The 21,356-nt window shown below is 39.6% G+C and overlaps 1 protein-coding gene across 1 annotated transcript in view; it reads left to right on the top strand.

Annotated features, from left to right (window-relative positions):
• Positions 1 to 21,356, top strand: part of MAD1L1 (mitotic arrest deficient 1 like 1) — a 391,040-nt gene that overhangs the window by 31,905 nt on the left and 337,779 nt on the right. Inside the window, exon 10 of the mRNA XM_009936518.2 lies at positions 10,656 to 10,742. Within this exon, the coding sequence (XP_009934820.2) occupies positions 10,656 to 10,742 (87 nt within the window). The remainder of the gene's footprint in view (positions 1 to 10,655; positions 10,743 to 21,356) is intronic.

Genomic DNA, 21,356 nt, shown 5'->3' with positions numbered 1-21,356 from the left:
TCAGAGCTTGTTTCCAATGAGCATACCTTTGTATTTCAGTCTGTGGTTTTCAAATATTAATTTTTTGCTTATGATTACTTACAATTATCCAAATGCCTTCAAAATCTTAGGATACCCATGCGGTTAGAATAAATAATTAGTATTCTGCTGTGATTCTGCTCTTTAGATGACTTTGATTTACCCCACCCTCCCCAGCCCCTTGGTGAAGCCTTAATTTTTCCCAGCAAGTAATTCACACTGTCCTCTCTGCCCAACTCTAGACTATTACAGTGAGTGTTCCAACTCCACTGACAAATGGAAACTATAGGAAAAATGACCCTAGTTATGACTACAAACTGAAGCTTAGGAAGTTCCGTCTGAACATGAGGAAGAACTTCTTCCCTCTGAGGGTGACGGAGCCCTGGAACAGTCTGCCCAGGGAGGTTGTGGAGTCTCCTTCTCTGGAGATATTCAAGATCTGCCTGGACGCGGTCCTGTGCAGCCTGCTCTGGGTGACCCTGCTTCAGCAGGGGGGTTGGACTGGGTGACCCACAGAGGTCCCTTCCAACCCCGAACATTCTGTGATTCTGTGACTCCCTAAAAAAAATTATTCATTTCACGACATAATTTTTCCCTTTAGCTGTTTTTTTTTTTTTTTTCTCAAGTTAAGTTCATGGTGGGTAAAAGACTTAAAATAGCTTTTCCTGCAGCTGTAGTAAAACGAAACATTACATTATTAAATGTGTTTACATTTTGTGCTCAATCTTAAGGGCAGTAGGTATGAAATTATGTGCCACAATAATATCTTTTCAGCATCATCATTAATATATAATTACATTCACTAAATTGCAAATTGAGAAAAAAATATTTGCTTCTTTAATTGTAAAGATCGTCTGATACCTACTCTAGTATGTGAGCAGCAACAGCCATTTTTGAAAATTCTTTACGATCATTTCCAACTTTACTACTTCTGCGCTGCTGCTGGTAAATAGCTTTAGAAGTTTGTGGTGGTTTTTTTTTTCTGTTTGATCTCTAATCTGTGGGGGTTTTTTTGGAGAAAAGTTAAGCAAAAAGAACTGTTATCCACAGGTGTCATCTGATAGCGTTGAATAGTGCAACGCTATAAGTGGTTTAGAATTTCAAACTGATTGTGCATGAATCCTTAAGGTACTTAAGGATCGCCTTCCTTAATTTAGGACTCTTTTTTTTTTTTTTAATTGATAGAAGGGATTGTAAGAAACATGAAACTATAACAAAGAAGCTTTAATATTTTCTAGTTTTTAGTAGGCTTTTTTATTGCAGTTTGTATTCCTGCATACATAGTGATCTAATGATGTAACACTTATACTAATCCCTGTTTCTGTTAAGGAATGTAGTGGATGAATGTAGACACAGGTTATCACTTAGTTGTTAGACAAAATAATGAAGTCAAACAAAAGTGTTTTTCGTTCTCAGTGAATCATTGGGATAACTGTAGGATAAAAGAGACTTCTAAATAATTCTGCTCCAGACGGCTTGGCCTTGGGAGGGCAGATGCACCAAGCTACAGAGATAAGGAGGCACCAAGAGGGCAACAAGGCCAGAGCTAAACAACATGAAGGACATGATATATGTGATTTTAGAACCGAGTTTGCGCAGAAACAAAGGTCAATCAGCGAACACTGTGATGAAGAGGATGGGCCTTCATCTTAGGACCCCCAGAGACCACCCAAGGATGCTAACAGACATGCATGAAAGATATTTACATATGCTAATTATTTCTTGAAAAAGTAATGAATATGCTAAGCATTTCTCAGAAATATAATGAATATTTTACATTGTGATTGTATTTAACCTGAAATGACAGGGCGTCTGGCGCGCACGTTTGGAGGAGAGATCCCCCGTGTGCCCGGCCCCACAATAAAGAATACCTCCTTGACAGTGTACATTGTACTGTTAGGTTTTTCTACCGGATCTTTGAATCGTAATAAGGTGTGGAGCAGTGATGAGATACAGTCAAAAAATAGAGAAGAGTGGGATGGAGAATACGGTGCTGGGCAGTGCTGTCTGACTTGGAGAAGAATATTATTGCTGTTGTGGGAAGCCTCCGTTGCTAGAGACCAAGGGTTTTCCTTGCATCGTACCAAACGATGATTTGAAAGCATTTCAAAGACACTGGTTCTTAGGGATTAGTAAGCACAATAGGTTTGTTGTGCTTCCTTGATAACCTGAAAAAGGGAAGACCGTAAGAACTGTTTGTTTTCTGATATTGGAAAAACATAGGCTACAGAACACTTCATAGCTTTGCAGATACGCTCAGTGTTGAAGTTGTATATCAAATGGCTTACTGTTGTCTTTATAAACTGTTTCATTTTGTGCAACTGAGTTTAAGCCAAATTAAAATTCTTTTGTGTTGCAGCACAATTGAAATATGTGGACTATCTCTCCCTTTTTTTTTGTCTCCTTGTGGGATAAGGCATAGCAATGCGTGCTACAAGAAGGAATAGATTTCATCTGAGTCACACTACTGAGAAGATTGTTTTTTTGGTTTTGTCTAAGGAGACAGTCCAGAACAGGGAATGGCAAAGTGTGCTTTGATTGTTTTGAAAACGTCAAACATAAGGAAGAGTCTTAGAGTCAATAGTTGTTTGTTTGTTTGTTTGTTTTTACTCTTTATTTATGCTACAAAAATTAGCTCCTGTGCCAAAAAAAACCCCAAAACGGCAGCTGAGTAGAGTGGAGAGCAAAGTGTGTTTTGCTCCAGTGTTGCCAAGTGGTCAGCCTTGTGCTGTAATGTGAAACAGCAGAGCAATTAACAGACATCCCTGTGGGTTAGCAGCAGTACAGATGGAGCTGGTATGCGGATAGACTTGTCATTAGTAAGAGCTCAGGATAGTTTATTCTGTTTTTCTAGTTAACTCTGTGTCCCTTGCTGCGTATGTACTTTCTCTGCAGTAGCACATATTTTTTCTGTTTAAAGCATAGGTTAGTTTTGACTCCTAATGAAGTCTAGTCTTGACAGTACTAAATCAAATATTGGAGAGACAGCATACAATTTTTCATCTACCCCAAAACCCAGAGTGATGACGTGATGGTGGATCTCTTGCAACACGGGTAGCCTGGACTTCTCACCAGTTTCTGAGCTCCAGACTGCCAGCTCACGTGTCTCACCCTTCAGCCCCCTTACTGCTTTTTCTATGTGGCTGGCGTTACCTGACACGGAGTGTAGCACTGTGAGCTCAGTGAGAGCTTGAGGATACGTTTTGACGAGAAGACAGCTGAGTTGGTTAACAGGTTCTTGTTGAAAGGGGGAATTTCAGCAAGCTGATACGGACCTTCAGTGGTAGAAAATGAACCCAGCAAAGCCAGTGACTGCCACTTCAGTGGCAGCAGGGAATTGGGTTTGCGCCGTTGCTCTCACCAAATTCTGCCTGGAGAAGAGAAGCCTGAAGTCTACAATGATGATTTGTGTGAGCTGAACCCCTTTTGGAAAGGCAACGGTCTCTGGACTTGATGTGTAAAAAGCTCTGCCATGTGCTCTAGCACTTTTTAAACAAACTACAGAGAATTGCTTTTGTTTCACTGTTCAAAGCTCTAAATTGCACGTCATGTGATTCAGTGTGCAATGACCTGACTTCTGGGTGAAGATTAAAAAAAAAAAAAGCTGGCTATTATTTTTTTGCCTTCCAAATCAGCAGGTTTGTGACTACTATATATACACCACTCCCTCTCCTTGAGGTCTATTAAAGCCTTTCACTTCTAAGGTTGCATTCAACTATGCAGTATGTGTGCTTACGAAGTTTGAGTGATTTATTCTGTGCTTGCTGTTAGAGCAGTGGTAGGGATGAGAAAGAAGTCTCGAATGTTTAAATGCCCACCAAATGATTAATTTTTTTTTCAAAAGTAAGATTAATTTTATCTTGTTGAGCTCTTAAATGTATCTTTAAAGTAGAAATGAAGCTTGAAAGATTAATTGTTATGATGCCACATCGTTCACTTTGGGAGGAAAAAAACCTTTTTCATTAAAACCCCAAAAAGTCTATTGACTGGAATCTAAGATAGTTTTCTTGCTTTTTTTTCTCTCTTCTTCAAATTATGGCTTGATTGGATTAATTGCTAATATTGCAGTAGCTTCAAAAGAGACATATCAATTGTCTTTAGAATTGTCAAGACACTTATAAACACTTAAAATGCTTTCTTACAAATAAGTTGTTCTGCTTCACGTGGTTAATGGGACGTTTGCTTTGGTAAAGAGCAATTGGATTTGTTGATTCTATCTGTACACAAATGAGAGGTTTCTTTTCTAAATGAAGGGAACTTCGGAAGCTGAGATGGCTTGTTGCTTTCAGTTTACACTTCAGACTTCCTCTTTTCACTTTGTACCAAAAATATTAAGCATGCTGTTTGTTGGAGAAACAGTGTAATGTATACCTTAGTTTTGCTTTTTTGACAGCTCATAGCACCTTCATTTGAGTGAATAAAGGGAAGTGATTGCTCTTCAAAACATTTTAATCAAAGTGTTACAAAACACTAAATGTGTCCTAACTGCCTAGGAAATTTTGAGAATTTATTTTTGTGAACAATTTTTTTGCAAGAGAAGTACTGTTGAGAAACTTAACTCTCAGATCTTCCAGGCCTGGACACCAGATTTTAGTGGCAGTGTGTTGCTTTAGCCTGGTGAAGGGGAGCAGGGGTATGCTCCCAAGGAGTGTTTCGAGGACAAAGAGGTGTTGAGCAAGTTGAGGTTTTCTGATGCAAACTTTGAGTTCCCGTGACCTGATTAAACTTAAGGACTCTGCGTTGCTGTATTTTGGGAAGTCCGTGTGTACTGTTGTGATTATTGTTATCTGCTGTACTTCCTTGAAGGGCAAGTCATCACAGGAACCGAGCTGCTTTTCGACTTGCTGGTGAAGCTTAAGAAAGAAGCGGGAGTCCTGTACACCAGAGATAGAGGAGTTAAAGCGGTTGTAGAGCTCAAATATACAAAAAAGATGTTAAGGGGACTCACTTCAAACATACAGGACATTCCACAGCCTTTCTAATCACACAGAAATATTTAAAACAACTTATATGCCTTTCCAGAAATCTTTTCCTGTTGTCATGTTATCGTTCTGTGTTTGTGTTTCCAATGCTGTTGTTTTCCTGAGTAGGAAGAAGATTAAATTTCTGTTTAAAAGCAGAAAAGGTTCTTCTTAGGCAGACAAGAATTTAAAAATCTTCTTGTATTTCTTACACATAATATAAAAACAGATAAGAAATAAAATCCAAATTTTATAGTTTTAGAAGACTGCCTTTAAATAACAAAAGAAAACAAAAAAACCCCAACCAAACCCCAAAAGCCACAAACCAAAAAAAACCCCCACAAAACCTGGAAATTTTTTTTGATTGGAGAGAAAAAAGCAGATGTGCCTTCCCTTTCTGTGCCCGATTCTCTTAACAAACACTTTAGTAAAGACTTCTGTCTCTGGTCTTTGCCCTTTAATTATGCTTAAGTGTAAAACAGTGTATGGATCCACCTAAAATGCCATGCCAAAAATCTGGGAATGTTCCATTTAAATTTAATATGACGAAGTTGAGACAACAACATCTGTGTTATTGTATATGCATACTGACTTAAAGCTATAGAGAGAAATGTTAATTCAACATACTTCCAAAAATATTTTTGAGTAAATTAGTGTTATAAGCGTGGTGTTAGTTTGGTAGATTTCCAGCAAATTGAATTTAAAAACATAGCAGTGGAGAACTCAGTCCTCCAAACAGAGTTGGCTAAGAGCCTGTTTTTCTATTTAGTTTTACTTTTGTCTTGCACTTCCATAGTTAAAATTTAATGCCAGATATCTAACTCCAATCAAACCTCTTCCTTTGTGAATTTTGAAACATTATATAGTAGCAATAAGAAGTACAGGTTCTAATAAATTATAAATTTAAAAATATTCTAATTTTTACCAACATCTTCATCTGCTTATTGAGTCTTGGTTTAATGTTCCTTCAACAGCTAATTCTCAGAGTCTAACTGTCATAGTTTATATGAAATGGTGATAGATCCTTAACTAAGACAGTTCAACAGAGCTTACTAGTGAATGTCTATGAAATGCCAGTTGTACTAAAAAAAATTTAATAAGCCGTTTTCTGTTTTAAAAGTTAAAAAAGTGTTGCAGTGGGTGCCTGAAAGTCATTGAGTGACTTGGATGGGCATCCCATTAAGTTAATTTTTCACTTCATTTGAACAGGTTTTTTGTCGTTCTTAAATTGCTTCTTTTCAAATTATCTGCACTTCAAAAGAAGTCAAAGAGCTTTGGTTAACAGCAGTTTTGTCCCTCTGCTGTCTTGCTGTGCTGGACTAATTTACTCGTTTAGGGCAAAAAAATCTTGTTTCCAAATTAGGCTTAAATTCTCCCATTTGTTTTTTTGTTTATTTTTTGCTTAAATGTTATTGCAGAAGGAAATGCATTCTCGGGATGGGATGGGATGGGATGGTGGGACAGAGGAAGAATGTTCTAGCTTTTGTCTCCTTGGGCCTTACCTAGGAGAAAGGAACTGAAGTCAGTGATTTAATCTGCACCTGTATTTTGGGAGCCACTTTTTGTCATTTGTTCTTCATGTTATCTTTCTAATTACATAGCATATGATTCAGCTTAAATAATTCTGTTCTTGAATCATGCTGTTAAGTGTGTGTGTTTAATTTACAGTATTTTGCACGGCTGTTGCAGACTAGGTGTGGGTTTTTTCATGGCTCCGTAGGCTCCATCATGTCTGCAGATTTGCGGGGCAAACATAGTGACAAGCGCAGAAAGAAGCAGCTCCGTGGAAAGAGAGTTCTGGGTGTATTTATGTAAGATAGAGTTTCAAACTTCTCTCAAGAAGCAATGGTGATTCGAGTAGTATTGTTAAGGTATGTTGTCAGACAGATTCTCTTAAAGCAGACTTCTTGACTTTTCTTGACTGGTTTTGATATCAACTGTTCTGTAGGGAACAGATGGTGCTTTGGCAAAAATTATATACGGCTAGCTCATCAGCCAAAGGCTCTCAAGGCCAGAACATGTTAAGTGTGTGTTGGGATGCTGACAAATTTCCCTCTTTATGTGGCATTGTTTTCAGAAACTTGGGAAATGAGGGCTGTTTACAGCATTAAGGGCTGGTTGGTATTTGCAGTGCTTTGGGCATTGCCCAGTTCTCTTCAAATTGAAAGCTTGTCTGATTTAATTTCATTGTGCATGAAGTGTCATTCCTCTGCTTGGAACTGTGTAAATTTGGCTTTTGCCAAATTGTGTGTGATCAGGATGGGATGTAGACCTCAGAACCAGGCTTTGAAACCTCTTGATAAAGGTATTTGACAGCAGAGTGTTTGCAAGGGGTGTCTTTGTCTCCGATCACCTGACGTGATTAATTTCTACAGAAAGCGAACCCTTCTTTAGAGGAGGCTAATACACATTAACTTTATTTTCTGTTATATATCTATGCTGTTTCACTTTACATACTTTATCGTTTTTTTTTTTTTAATGCCAATAAAATGTCCTCCAGAAAGAAGTATAAACCTAAAGCTGCCAATTCCTGAAACTGAGATTGGAAGCTGATTGTTGATTTGAATTGCTGAACAGATGAGGGTGATCGTGTTTTTTTTTTTTAATTGGAAATCTGTCAATAGCTATCATTACTAGAAATCTGTGGCTTTTATAATCCTGTCTCATTTTACTATTGGATTAATTTCAGTTCTCTCTCTGAGTCCTCATACATTATGGTATGAATTTCTGAGAAAATTAGAAAAAAAATTAAGACAAACATACTTTTTTTTGCCCATTTCAAAAAATCTGTACAATTATTTCATTGATGCAGGGACCAAACACTTATGTTGGGAGCTGGCACTGAAGATGGCAAGAGAGATGTCTGATACTAACTATCCTTGTGATAAATCTGCTATATTTGGTTGAATTGTGAGAGGCTTAACTGCATTTTTCAGAGCCTTGGTGTCTTGGCATTAAAAGTGACAAAGATTGTCCAAGTTGAAATCAGCGTGTCTGCTTACAGTTTCTTTTTGCCAGACAGACTAAGCACACTCAGTCCATTTCTATCTGGTGTTTTCTGGTATTTTAGCTTCTGGTGACTCTAGTAGGTGAAAGATGGTGAAGTGGAGAGGGAAACATAATTTGTATTTTTTTTTTCTCGTCAGCACTAACACAAAGTTGCCTTTATCCTTAACTTATCTCTAGATTTTTCTAGTTAGAAACTACTGCAGAAAGAGAACATCTACTTCCTTTAATCATGGAAAAAATCTGAGTCAGAGGTCTGCTTCCTGCAGGTAGAAGCTAATGAACCCGTGCTGAAATCAGATTGTAGCTTTATAGACTTCTTGTAGGTTTTTTGCTGGTGAGTTGTTTTTTTTTTTCTCTCTTGTAGACATTGTGGACCATATTCAACTGTCTTTCACTTTCTACCATATGTTATAATTTAGTTCTCCATTTATATACCAGTAGAAAGAACCCAAGTCCTCCAATTGGGAAAACAAAGTTAGAGCAATGTTAGATTTGAGCTCTTCAGAGCTGAGATTCCAAGAAACCAGTATTGTTTTTCCCTTGCTTGGGTTATGTGGAGATGTGGTTTGCGTCAGCCTGTGTCGAATTAGTGCTCCAGCATTTGCTCTGATGCCCAGCCATGAAGTAGCTCTCAGTAAAGAGATGGATAACTGCTTAAATTCAGAATCCCTTCAGGCTTGGCTACAGGAGTTTGAAGTGTGTTATCTAGTGCTGCAACACGTTTGAAAACTCAGGTGCATGTTGGCTCAAAACCGACTTGTCTCTGCTACCAGAATTTAAATTTTAGATGTTTTGATCAAGCCATCTCCAGGTTGGTGTCTTGGTTTCTTCTCATAGTTTCCTTGGCCATTGATTTGATGTGATGTGTTTGAAGGACAGTGTTTCATTCTGTTCTGACAGATTTCTATGACTGCTGCAATACCTGTCTCCATTATCTGAGGGAGACCACGTCCATCTGTTTTATTATATATTGACTGTTAAGATTTGCATGTAACACAAGTCCTATGAGAGGCTTCAAATTTTTCTGCTGAGGAAGGCTGCAAGTGTGCAATTCTGGAAGGAAAAAGCAGGAACCTTTGAATTGGGATTGTCAGAAATGAATCCTGAATGTCTGCACCAGCTCAGTGTTTCACTGATTTTTCACTTGGCTGAAGTGACAGATCATTAAAGAGGAAAAGATGATGTCTTTTCTGTATGTGAGTAGTTGGCTGAAAAGTGGTATCCTCAGAGAAACAGCTTCTTTAGTCCTAGATTCTGTCAGAATCCCAATGGTCAAGGTAGAGGCACATCTCCTACCTGTTCAGTTTTTGGGGTGGCAGGAGCCTCATTCCAGGTCTGTATTTGAATAATATAAAATTTGGCCAGGCTTAATTTCATCTCCCAGCAACAGTGGAGCCTGGATTCGCAGCTTGGGGGACACAACAGAATGTGTTTCTACAGATTTCACTGCTGCAAAACTAGCTTCCCACTGCTCCTTGCAAGGTTTGGGTCACTCTTCCGCTTTGGGGGTGATGCATCTTGCTGTGGCAAAAGGACGTACGGTGATGCTCTTTCCAGCTTCCTTTCCTTTGAGAAGTGTGACACAGATGTTCTCTTTTCAGATAGGTAACCGCTTCTGGTGGCTCAAGAAAAAAATCTTTTTCTATTTTTTCATAAACTGCCTTCGTTTAGAGTTGAATCTCTTACACTCACAATTTAGAGAGGTCTCTGAAAAGAACAGTTATCTTCTGCGGAGACTGTTGATGTTAGATGGTGGTTTTGGGGACTGCCAGACTAGAGATATCTTGTTCCCATTCCACTAACTTTAAGAATTTGTCATTGGATTTGATGGAAAAATAAACCTATTCCTGGCAACTGCAGAGCTGTTGCTAGCAGATCTGTAGATATCTTTGATCTCTTTGACAAGAAAAGGTTAGCAGGGTGGTAGCTGAAGTGTTATCTAGAGCTGATGGATTATTACTATTTTTTTTTTTTTTTTCCCCTCGTGGCTCTGGAGTGGCTACTTGCATGAAGGACCCTGAAGTCAGCACACTGGCAGTTGTGTGGGAACACTGCTTGGAGTGACCGGCGGTGTAGCTGAACCGCTACACTCTCCGAGGTTATTCAGCAGTAGCCAGAGTTGTCGAATTGTAATCTATATGTATGTTTACTTCCTGCTTTTCTTACCCTTTTGGTAAAGATCCTGTGATCGTGCTCCACTGAGACTCCATAGCTGAGTAAGAATTAGAGCAACACTGGGTGTGCTCACCGCTGTGTATTTGTGCTCAGTATTAGGATGAGGAGGAGGTTGTGAACACCTGTTCTTATGTATGTTAAAAAGTATACATGTTTAAGCGATAAGCTGTCTGTTCATCTGGTATGAATATTTATGCAGGCTGCTTGCTTCAAAGAATTAGGTCTTGACGACTTGCTTTAGAGTTGGCTTCTGGGTTGAAGTGAGCAGTGGTGAGATGCTGCGACTCGGCTGGAGATTACAGCGTACAGCAAAGGCTGCAGTAAGGCTGTGAGCTGAGCAGGGTGCAACCCTGTGTTGTTCTAGGAATTGCAGCAGCTTCAGCCTGGTGAAAGTGCTTTGTCTGCTTATTGTGAGACTTCGTTTATGGTCATGCATGGAACAATTTTAACCAATGATTTGTTACAAGTTTCTATTTTGTTGTAATTTTGTAGGACACCTGATGATCTCTCAAGGCAAATTGTGGCCCTGCAGCAAAGGGAGCTTGTGCTGAAAGAGCAGAACTCTACCGTCACCAACAGGTAAGTGATACCAGTAGTGGATGCCAGTAGCAAGACACTGCTATATTAAAGCATGTATGAGGAAAACAAATACTGCAGCCTGAGTGGATGGCTTTTTAGATTTCCCTGCTTCTCCACAGAGCCTTCTACACTGTTACCATCCTTCCCATGTTGATGAAGAGTTCTTTGCTTACTTAAATCCTTGCAGGAAGAAAAAGATGAAGAACTGTGGGAGAATGTGATGAAGAGTTTATTCAGCTTTATTTTATAAGCTAAAGTGTTTGCAAGGGGAAGTAAGCTACTTTCTCAGACCATCTCATCTAGAAAGGGAATGTGTAAAGTAGCCGTCTGGGTTTGGCAAGGGAGTAAGAGCCCTAAGGACTCTTGATTTGACTACTTAGAGGATCAGTTTGTATAGGTGGTCATGGAAAAATATGTTTGCAGTTTTGATGGCAAAGTACTGCTAGGCTTTGGGAGGAGCAGTCTGTTAATAGTTATAGAATGGTTTGGGTTGGAATGGACCTTAAAGATCACGTAGTTCCAACTCCCTGCCATGGGCAGGGACACCTCCCACCAGACCAGGTTGCTCAAAGCCCTGTCCAAACTGGCATTCGGCACTTCCTGGGAGGGGGCAGCCACAACTTTTCTGGGCAACCTGTGCCAGTGCCTCACCACCCTCATGGTAGAAAATGCCTTCCTTATATCTAATCTGAACCTACCCTCTTTTAGTTTAAAGCCACTACCCCTTGCCCTGTTGCAACAGGCCTTGCTATAAAGCTTGTCCCCAGCTTTCCTGTAGGCCCCTTGAGGTACTGGAAGGCCGTTGTAAGGTCTCCCCGGAGCCTTCTCTTCTCCGGGCTGAACAGCCCCCAGCTCTCCCAGCCTGTCGTCACAGCAGAGCTGTTCCAGCCCTCGGATCATTCCTGGGGCCTCCTCCGGCCCCGCTCCAACAGCTCCAGGTCTGTCCTGTGCTGAGGGCTCCAGAGCTGGACACAGGACTCCCGAGGGTCTCACCAGAGTGGAACAGAGGGGCAGAATCCCCCCCCCTCGCCCGGTGCCCACGCTACTGGGAATGCAGCCCAGGGATGGTTGGCCTTCTGGGCTGCAGTTGCACATTGCTGGGTCGTGTTGAGCTTCTCATCAACCAGCACCCCCAAGTCTTTCTCAGGGCTGCTCTCAGAGTGAGATAGGTGTTTGAAACTAGAGGGCATTTATGCCTTTGCCATGATGTGGGAGTGAATATCCGATAGGGGAAATGAATTTATCTGCCAGAGCTTAACTTTCCAGACTGCGTTGGTTGCACATAGCATTTCTTAACACAGTTCCATAGCATGCCAGAAAACACTTCTCATCCTCGGTGCACGTATTCTTGCTTCCTACATTCCTCACATTAGGAACCTGTTGTATGTTCTTGTTAAAAACAATACCTCTGTCTTTCAAAGAGGCTCTTGGACTGTTTGCATTGCCAAGGTGTTAGCTGACTTGTCTAAGCTACAGAAGCGTGGAGAGTTTCAACCTTCGGCATAAACATGTTGAATGCAAAGCAGTCGAATACTGCGTAATTGAGCACTGGACAAGCACTCTTAGTTTGTCTTGGGCTGCATTTGCTTATGTGTCTCCTGAGGTATGTGGTAGATTTTGGTTCAAGAGATGATTGTGTTCTGGGCTTCGCCTGACTAATGGTGGGCAGGATTCAAGCTGGGTGTTAAAAGCTTTATGTGTGCTGCTACTGTTAATGATAACTGTTTAGTCGGTTGTAAAATTGTTAGCCAAGTGTGAATTCCCATGAGTGCAGGTGGCCAAAATTGTTTTGTGTTTTTTGCTAAGAAGTTCAAAGGGGGGAAAAAAAAATCTCACCAGTATAAAAAAGACATTTTGTATACAAAATAAACCAAGCAAACCCTCAAACCCACAATTGATCAAATCATCAAATAAAAGAATGATGATAATAGTTGAGTTATTGATTTTTTTCTTTTTTTTCGGGCTGCTTCTCTCAGCCTGTCAGAGAAATGCTTTTTCTAAATTTCTTAATGGCCAAGGGGAATCATCTGTTGAAAAAGCAGCGTTTTGGTAGTGCCTTTTCATGCTGGATGTAATGGTGCCAATTTAGTTTAAAAATAAAAACATGATTAAGATTACTTTTTGATTTCAAGTGAAATGGGCTGTAAAGCTGCTTAAATTAAAATTCTAACATTTTCTTGATGCAATGCTGTGTGTCATTTCCAAAACTGATAATTTCTTCTTTCTTCTGTCACGTACCTTATTCTGTCTTAAAATGTAGGCAACAAAATACATTTTTAAAAACCTTTCATTACAGATGATTTGAAAGTTCCCCGGAGAAGGTCTTGAGTCTTTGGAAATAAAATCTTGTTAAAGAAGCAAATCTAATTTTCTCTTTTCCCTGAACGACATCCAGATTTAGCTGATGGTCTTCTCTTTTATTTGTTTCATAATTGTGTTCAGAATGGCCTGTGCATTATGGTAACTTAATATGTGATCATGACTCCCTCTAGTGATTGAGCCCAGCACTTATTCAGCTTTCTATTGTTTTTTTTTCAGCTGCGAGTTCTTTTGCCTTAAGTTGAAATGTGTTAAGTCTTCAGTACTGATAGTACTATGTTTGATTTGTAAAGTTGATGGCTATGTGTGTATAGAGCAATGTGCCGTACAAAGACAAAAGGATTTTTGCCTACCCTAAGAAGCTTTGATTAATTTTCTCCATTAAAATTAATGATTTGGTAGATGCTGAAGAAAACATCATCAGAAGTTGACATCTGAATTTATTTTTTTGTCCATGAAGTGGAGAATCACAGATAATCCTGTCTTACTTGTTGCTGTGGGGCAAAATTCAGTTTAATAGAAGAGGTTTGAGGGTGATGTTAAAGGTGGTGGTAGCATCCTCTTCCCTTAACACTGGTAATGGGTCTGTGTCCAGTGAAAGTACATTTGGTCATCAGCTTCAAACACAAGCAGAAGAGTGCCTGGAAGGGTTTTTTTTTGCAAGCTGAGTAAACTTTTTCTCTCTGTCTTTACACTGCAGTCGTCTTATTGTTTTTTATTCCCAGTGATGGTACTTTTCTCACGTTGTTTAGTGACTGTGATGGACGCTTGCCAGTTAGTATTTGTCTCACAACCTGACAAATAGTCCCCAGTTTCTTTTTGATAAAAGGAGATGCTTGGTAGCAAAGCAGGAATTAATTGCTAATGTAGTGGAATATGAACAGGACTTCACTTCAGAAAACAAACCAGCATCGAAAAAGTATCACAAAGGAGCAATTTGTTGTGTAAGGTCCTGTCCATTTCTGCAAAACTGGAGGCAGACCTAGCTCAGTTGCTTCTCGGTGTCCCTTAGTTGATCTAGAATGGAGAGTTATGGTGTACAAACACAGTGGTAACATTGTTTTCCAAATGGCATATGGCTTTACTAAACACACAGAATTTATTTTGTCTCATCCTTCCATTCTTGAACTGTTTTCCATTTATTATTGTGTATTCCTTTAGTGACAGTGTTTCCGCTATTAAAAAAACAATAGAAGCTGTCACACCACAGAAGGCTGCATCATTACAAATCAGCTCTTGCATTGGCATTCCCCCGGCTTCTGGCATCTGAAGCGCAGTCTGTGTTTTGTGTAACCTGTGCAACTGCCAGTGTCTCAAGGCTTCCCAGAAATCAAATGATGATGCATATCACATTTGCTGTATCACTCAAATTGGATGCTTTTAGACACAGAACCACAGGATTGAATTTCCTGAATGGTGGGTTTAAATCAATTTCTTCCAGCAGTGATTGTTTACATGTTTGAGTTGTGTAGACTCCCTTGGAGCTTGCTGTTTTTGCTAGGGAGGAAAACCTGCCTGTGGTGCTAGCATAGGCAAGGAGGAGAGGGTCACTCTTGCACTGAACACATGAGCAGCGACTCACTCCTCCTCTTCCCAGCTTCAGGATTGCCGAGTAATGTAGCTGAAAGTGCCGTTAACAGTGCGTGATGGAATCTCACTGGTGTTTTGGAGTCTGTTGCTACAAGTTGTGTAAACAGAGTAAATTATACTTTCAGCAGTAACAGCGATGAGTGTCGTGGAGCTCTGTAACCGCAGAACAAAGATAACAATCCAAAGGTTTAAAGGCTCAGAAGAAGATTGCTCAGGGCCACTTTGATAGCATGAAGTGTACCTGCTCTGCTGTTTAGGAAAAGGTAGTGAACGGAAGGTGTTTAATTAACGGGTCAGTTTAACCATGCAGCCATTGTTAGTGTAAGCACATTTTTCCACCCAGAATGTAAATGCTATAGGTGTGGTAGATTGACGTGTATATTTTTGGAAGAGTTGATAGTTGTAACTTGTAACATGAAGAGTTCGCCAAGTGGTTTATAAGCTTTTGTCTTACGGAAAAATGATGTAGCAGTTGCACTTTTAAAGTGAGAAAAGCTGCATATTTGTTTTTCCAGCATCATATCTGCATATTTGGAGCCTCTGGAGACGTTTACTAAACCAATCCTGGCAAAGCATTCTAGAGTTTGAAGTGTAGGGGAGAAGTTCCCTTCTCATTAGTGTTGTCCTCCGAGATGGCTAAGCCTGAAGGAATGTCGCTGCTTACAGTTTGATCTTTGCTTCAATTCTGAGAGACAGGCAATGAAAGTGTACTTTTTTTGGTTGCTTGCAGCCCCTCTCATTTCTTTTCTGCTTTTGCTCTTGTTGTCTAAGTGTAATATTGACTTTGGACCATTGAGATATGTTGCAGAAAGTCAAATACAAGGAAACACAGATGAAATCAGTACTGAGCAGGATGAAGGACAGACAGAAAAACAGAATAGCAGGAAATCTCTGGTTCTGGTGTTGGGATCCTGGAGCTGATGGCTTATTCCCATCATCTAGTGTCAGAAACCCAGCCATGTGTTTTGACATATAGTTTCGTATGTGAAATGGGATACATAGAATACATTTGAAAAAATATTGTCCTTCTCCAGGTGCTCATAGAGTTGTGTTAAGAGACATGGTTGTTTACCACCTTTGTTCCTATAAATCATGTAAAGCTGATTTACCCAAACAACCTGCTGTGTGTGTTGTTGCTTAAAAATGAAAGAACAAACTAAACCATCGAAGGCTGGGGAACATAGATTGCAAACTGAACAGAAAATGCTTTTGAGTTGGGCAGCAGGGATTTTTTTTTTTTAATAAAAAAAAACCACAACAAAACAATGAATGGGTGGTGATAAGCTCAGAACCTTCCATCTCCATAAGTGTTGTTAGCTCAGAAGTGTGTCGTAAATCTATTGCCCATCTTCTCTTTTGCTTGGATGTCCCAAGGAGTGTCAGTCACAAATATAAATAGAGCTTGTCAGACTTCTTCCCCTAATCTTCTGGAAAGTTGGACAGAAGTTTAATTACAGTGAAATGTCTTTTATCTGACAGAAAGAAGTGCTGGCTTTTTGATAGGCTTTGTGAGTTATTTTGTGATCAAAAGAAGCACTTAATGTCTAATATAGGATGAGGCAGGGATTTTTTGTTTCTTCTCTTGTTCATCTATATGGCACATTGTGCCTTGATTTAAATGTCGAGGTGTGTGTGTACTTAATACCAGACAAATGTTTATTCACAGTGCTTCAGGGCAGTATTAACTGCTGGCGGGTTCTACATTCATTTATAGAGTAATATTATGAAGAAATGACTGGTAGATATTGCTTTTTCTTTTCTTCAAAATGGTTCTTTCATGCATTTTTATACCAGAAGTTAGTTGATAGTGTCCCATTGTGACCAATCTACTCTCTCCAAATAAATATACTCAAATCGTAAGCTTCCAGAGCAACATCTGGTTATTTGTGACTCTAATTTTGGTAGACACAAAGCTTTTCCAATTTTTTTCTACCATATAGTTAATCCCTAGCAGAATGTAGGAAGGCAAAAAATGATTTAGGCAACACATGAACTTCTGTTTCCAATTCTAAAAACATGGGATTCTGCACAGACCTTTTGCTTTTCATGCTTGTGCCATTTTCAGTCTGATTTCCTGAGGAAGTGAGGCTTATTACTGTGCTTTGTGTGTGTATGTAGATGAAGTTGTGCCTACCCTACACTTTTGAACTTGCTAGTTGTCTTCTGTTAAGAATTGCAGATGGTAGAGGTCTCAAAAATAATAAATCCTAAATAAAGACCCTCCGGAATGTCACACTGGCAGTAAGGCTTCCATCAGAGATTGTGCCTCCTTAGCCACCACTCGCTCTGCCTCGAGACTGGCAGTGAGTGACCACTATTCTGATACAGCGGTAGAACAGAAATTGTGATACTACCAGGTTCTTCAAAGGCTGGTGGCATTCGATAGTACTGTGGTAATGTTGTTGGTGTCCGTATCATTTTCGCTCTGTTGGTATGAGAAATGGAAGTCTACTTGAGTCAATATTCACCTTTGGAGAGAGAAATCCGTAGGAAACCGGGCAACTTTTGTTTTTGAAGCTCATAGAACTAGTTTCTTTTTCTGTTTAAAAGAAAATATATAGAAAAAGCCTAAAGAACAGCCTCCAGGGGACAGACATAGCTGTAACTGTACCGTCTTTTCAGCCTGGAGCTCTGTGGAAACTGCATAGTGCAAAACCAGTAAAAATATTAGTTTCTTACCTTGCACTTGACTGTGCTTCTTGGAGAACATTCAGGGAGAATCTGTGGAATGCCTTTGTTCAGTGCTCTGATTGCTTTTAAGGATTAAAAAAAATTGTAGAAGCTCTTTAACTTTGTTTTTAGGGTTTTTTTGCCCCTTGTTCCAGGTTTGTGATTGACCCTTGTTGTTGTTCGTACTAGCATCCCTGATGTTTGTGCCTCTTTCTGTTACTAGAATGAACAATAGCTTTCAGTTATTGGTGCTCCTCTGGAGATGCTGATTCGTCATTCCCATGGGTGTCCAGGTAGCAGTATGTATTATTAACCAGCAAGATGTGTAAAAATGATCAGTTAAGTTGGTAGGAAGCAGAGACTGTTCTTGATGGTGTGTTGTACAGTGTCTCAACACGGAGCTGCATTGTAAAAATTATGGAAGGAGAAGTCTGCCTAGCATTTCTTCTATACATGGAAGGAGAAGTCTGCCTAGCATTTCTTCTATACATGGCTCCCATCTGCACTATATATCTTTCACTTCCGTGAGGCTAAAATTCCTAAAAATCGTAGATGAAATAGATATATGTTAATACTAGTCTAGAGTTCTCGGAAACTAGAATGAATATTTAGAATTATTGAAGTCATTTAGAACAAAACCCTATCATCTATTTTCATTATTCGTATTCTTTTTAGCGGAGATGCTATGATCAAATTAATGATTTATGTGAGGCTGATGGGCCGAAGGAAGAGTGCTCCACATCCATGTTATATATTTGTGATGTGAATACAAAGGGAGAAATTATAATCTCAGCTATGCAGTAGGATGCAGTACAGAAATATTCTACTTTGAAACCAATACTATTATGTAAAATTCCAGTTCAGCCTGTCACCAGGCTTTGTGTAGAGCTCTGGGAATTGCAGTGATTTAAGATTTTGAGTGCTTAGGGATTTGTCTTTTATTGCCTCTGCAATATGGCAATAAGCCTTGAAAAATTTTATGTGAGTTGGAAAAGAGGAGGGCCCTTCAGTTTGGTAATCTCTTTAGAATCAGTCTCGAAGTCATAAGGATGGTCCCATGGAGAAGGTAGAAGAATGTGGCCTGAGAAGTCTGGACTTAGTTTCTGGAGTATTTTTGTGTTTGCTTGGGTTCTGCTGAGTCATTTGATACAGTGACCCGAGTGTCTCATACTCTCACGTGCAGATCCAGAAGACCACATGAATGAAAATAAACATCTCTAATCCATATATCCTGTCTAGTCTGCACCTAATTATTTTTCAGTCAGATTAAATTCATTAATTCCTCTCTATCGGCACCTGTTCATATTTTTTTTTTTGTTCCCGTTTCCCCTGAAAGCACATGATACACATTTGTTTCTTCCCATACGGTATCTTAGAATTATAGTACTGACCATGGCTGTTGAACTATTCCTTTGAAGTGTTTTATGATAAGTCATCAGGAGTCAAACAAGGTTGCATATAACCATTTTGTCTCTTAATTTGTAATGCTAGAACTCCGTTGTAGCTTTCCTGAGCAGTCAGGAGAAACCAGAGGAAGATTGGTGGCAGAATGCAGAATGGATTTTCTGTCTTTTTACACTTATATCCTGAACACCTACTGTAGTTGCTGTAATAACGGAGTATGAAGACTATGGATGTTTTTTAAAGTATTTGAGGGTACTGTTTACATTGTTTATTTTAGAGATTGATGGTTTCCCAGTGCTTTGGGGGGGGGCATGGGAACAGCGAGAATACACTGAAATGTTTTACCAAGGTAAATGTGAATTCTGTAGGATTTTGTAACTGCTGTGAGGTAGTGTCAGTTCAATTACTTTACAGAATATGGTTATGTCTATAAAATAGATTGTCTTGGCTGAGATGTCTCAATCGGTTGATCATATCTATGTGTAAACTTTGTTCAGCTCTATAGCTAATTGCTTGTTTATCAACTTCTCATTGGGATTACATCAACTCTACTGCATGACTTCTTCAGCCTGCAATTATTGGTATTTTCATTATCTGTTTTCATTTTAGTATTCTCTGTGTCTGCTTGTATGCAAAAGTGAATGCATAGACCATGGTGCATTATAGTAAATGGAGGAGTTACTGTAAGTAAATAGCTGTCAGTAGGGGGAGGGCGTTTTTAGTTAGTTATAAATATTTTCCTAATGTCAAAGTTTTATCATCTGTGCAAAAGACATACTGCTTCGAAAGTTCATTCAAAAATAAAAAGTAAGCTGCCTTGTCTTTTTTAGCTGTGTAAGGCAAAAAAAACTTGTCATAAATTGCAGTCAACCCCCCCACACACCAAAAAGCAGCTTTATTTTGCTGCTCTGAAAGTTAAATGACTAATGTGCATAATTTATTTGAGCATCTGTGCTAAAAACTTGCATACCAAGTTTTAGTTCAATGTGATCAACAATGGCGAAAATTAGGATTTATCATGGAAATGCTGACGGATGTGAACATGTGTAGGCTAAACCGGTGCCTGACAAACCTTCTTATTGTGCAATGCTAATGGTGAAACAAATTTTTTTTTTTCTGCTGTAATTGCATTTTTCCCCCCGTCTGCTTAATTTTCTCCTTTTCAAATTTGGTCGTTTTAGTTGCACTTCATATTAGGATTCTTGCTTTTTCTGGAGTCTGCATAAAACCTCCGAAGTTGTCTTGTGATATTTCGAAGCGTAAGATACCCTGCGCTTTCTGGGTGAGCGAGGGGAGGAGCATCAGCATCCCGCGACCTGGCTGGTGCTGTGCAGTAACGAGCTCAGGACGGGAGATGGTGCCGGCAGCCTTGGCTGCTGCTCTGACTTCTCTCCCCTCCTCCTCCACCTTTTCCATCTCACACAGCCAGGGTGTTGTCACCGGGATTATAAATTCTGGAGCCAATTAGCTAAAAAATGGTATAAGTGAAAGGAAAGAAACAAAAAGCTGCAGCATATCTGGATGTGAATATGTCTGTCTCGGAATCCCCTCCTCTGGAGAGCTCGGATGTAGCCTTTTACTACGGCTCTGCTGCAGCTTTCGGGGAAGCAGCAGGCACTGTCGAGGCATCTGGCTAAGGATAGAGTAGTTGGTTTGGAGGAGTCAAGCACAGGGAAAGAAGGCAAAGCCTTCTTAGGAAATTGTGCTGATAACAGAAGGTCTGCTGTTAAACGTTGGAAAGATCCTGAGGGTGTGTTTGTGCCTTGACAGTGTTACTTCCTTTCTTCGTCCTTGTCCACAAGGTTTCTTCTTGTTGAAGGAAATTTTTGTTTAAATTCTCAGAGTGATTGCTTATTTCTTGCATGGGCATCGCGGAGGAGAAACGTGTTTATAGTCAGTTCCTCTCTCCATCCCTCTCTTAGTCGGTGTGTTTTCTGGCCATGGTGGCACAGCCATGATCTGTTGCTTAGAAGTTCTGCAAGTGTCTCAGTGCAGTCATTCTTCTGCAGGAATGTGTCACCCTTTGGGAAAGGGCGTAGAGAGGGAGATGGGTTCAGAAGGGGTGATTGGCAACTGGTCCAGTTATTTTGTTGCTAGTGACTTTGGGTATTTTTTTTTTACTCTAGCATATGAGAAGGAGGGGGAGCTGACATTCAGAGGGCCCGCTAGGGCTGGATGCTTGCTCACAAGGCTTAGGCGTTATACTCTGTTAGAGTTTGGAACAGTGTTCCAGCAAAATGTATTTTCCTTTCTGTCATATTTTATGTATGGACTGTTTTTACATATTTTCAATATTTAAAACAATGTTCATATATTCATAAGTTTTAAAATACATTCTCACGGTTAAGAGATGGAAATCAGTAAAAAAAAAAGCCACAGAAAAACCCCAACAAAAACCCCACAACAAACTCCCCTAGCTTTCCTTTTATTCAAGCAACAAAAATCAAATTCTTATGAGTGAAATAACTACTGAAGAGGCTGTTTCTCAGCTAGAAAAGGATTTTGAAATATTTATGGAAATAAGTCAAAACGTGTCCCTTTCTGGCTGTACAAACAAGGGATTATCAGATCTACCCTATGGCAGTTGCAGTACATAGAGTCCAAAGTACCTATTACTAATAAAAGAGAGAG

This window comes from Opisthocomus hoazin, chromosome 15, assembly GCF_030867145.1.
Source record: "Opisthocomus hoazin isolate bOpiHoa1 chromosome 15, bOpiHoa1.hap1, whole genome shotgun sequence".
NCBI classification, from domain to species: Eukaryota; Metazoa; Chordata; class Aves; order Opisthocomiformes; family Opisthocomidae; genus Opisthocomus; species Opisthocomus hoazin.
The sequence above is the reverse complement of the archived record's forward strand: the minus strand, read 5'-3'. Positions and strand labels throughout refer to the sequence as shown.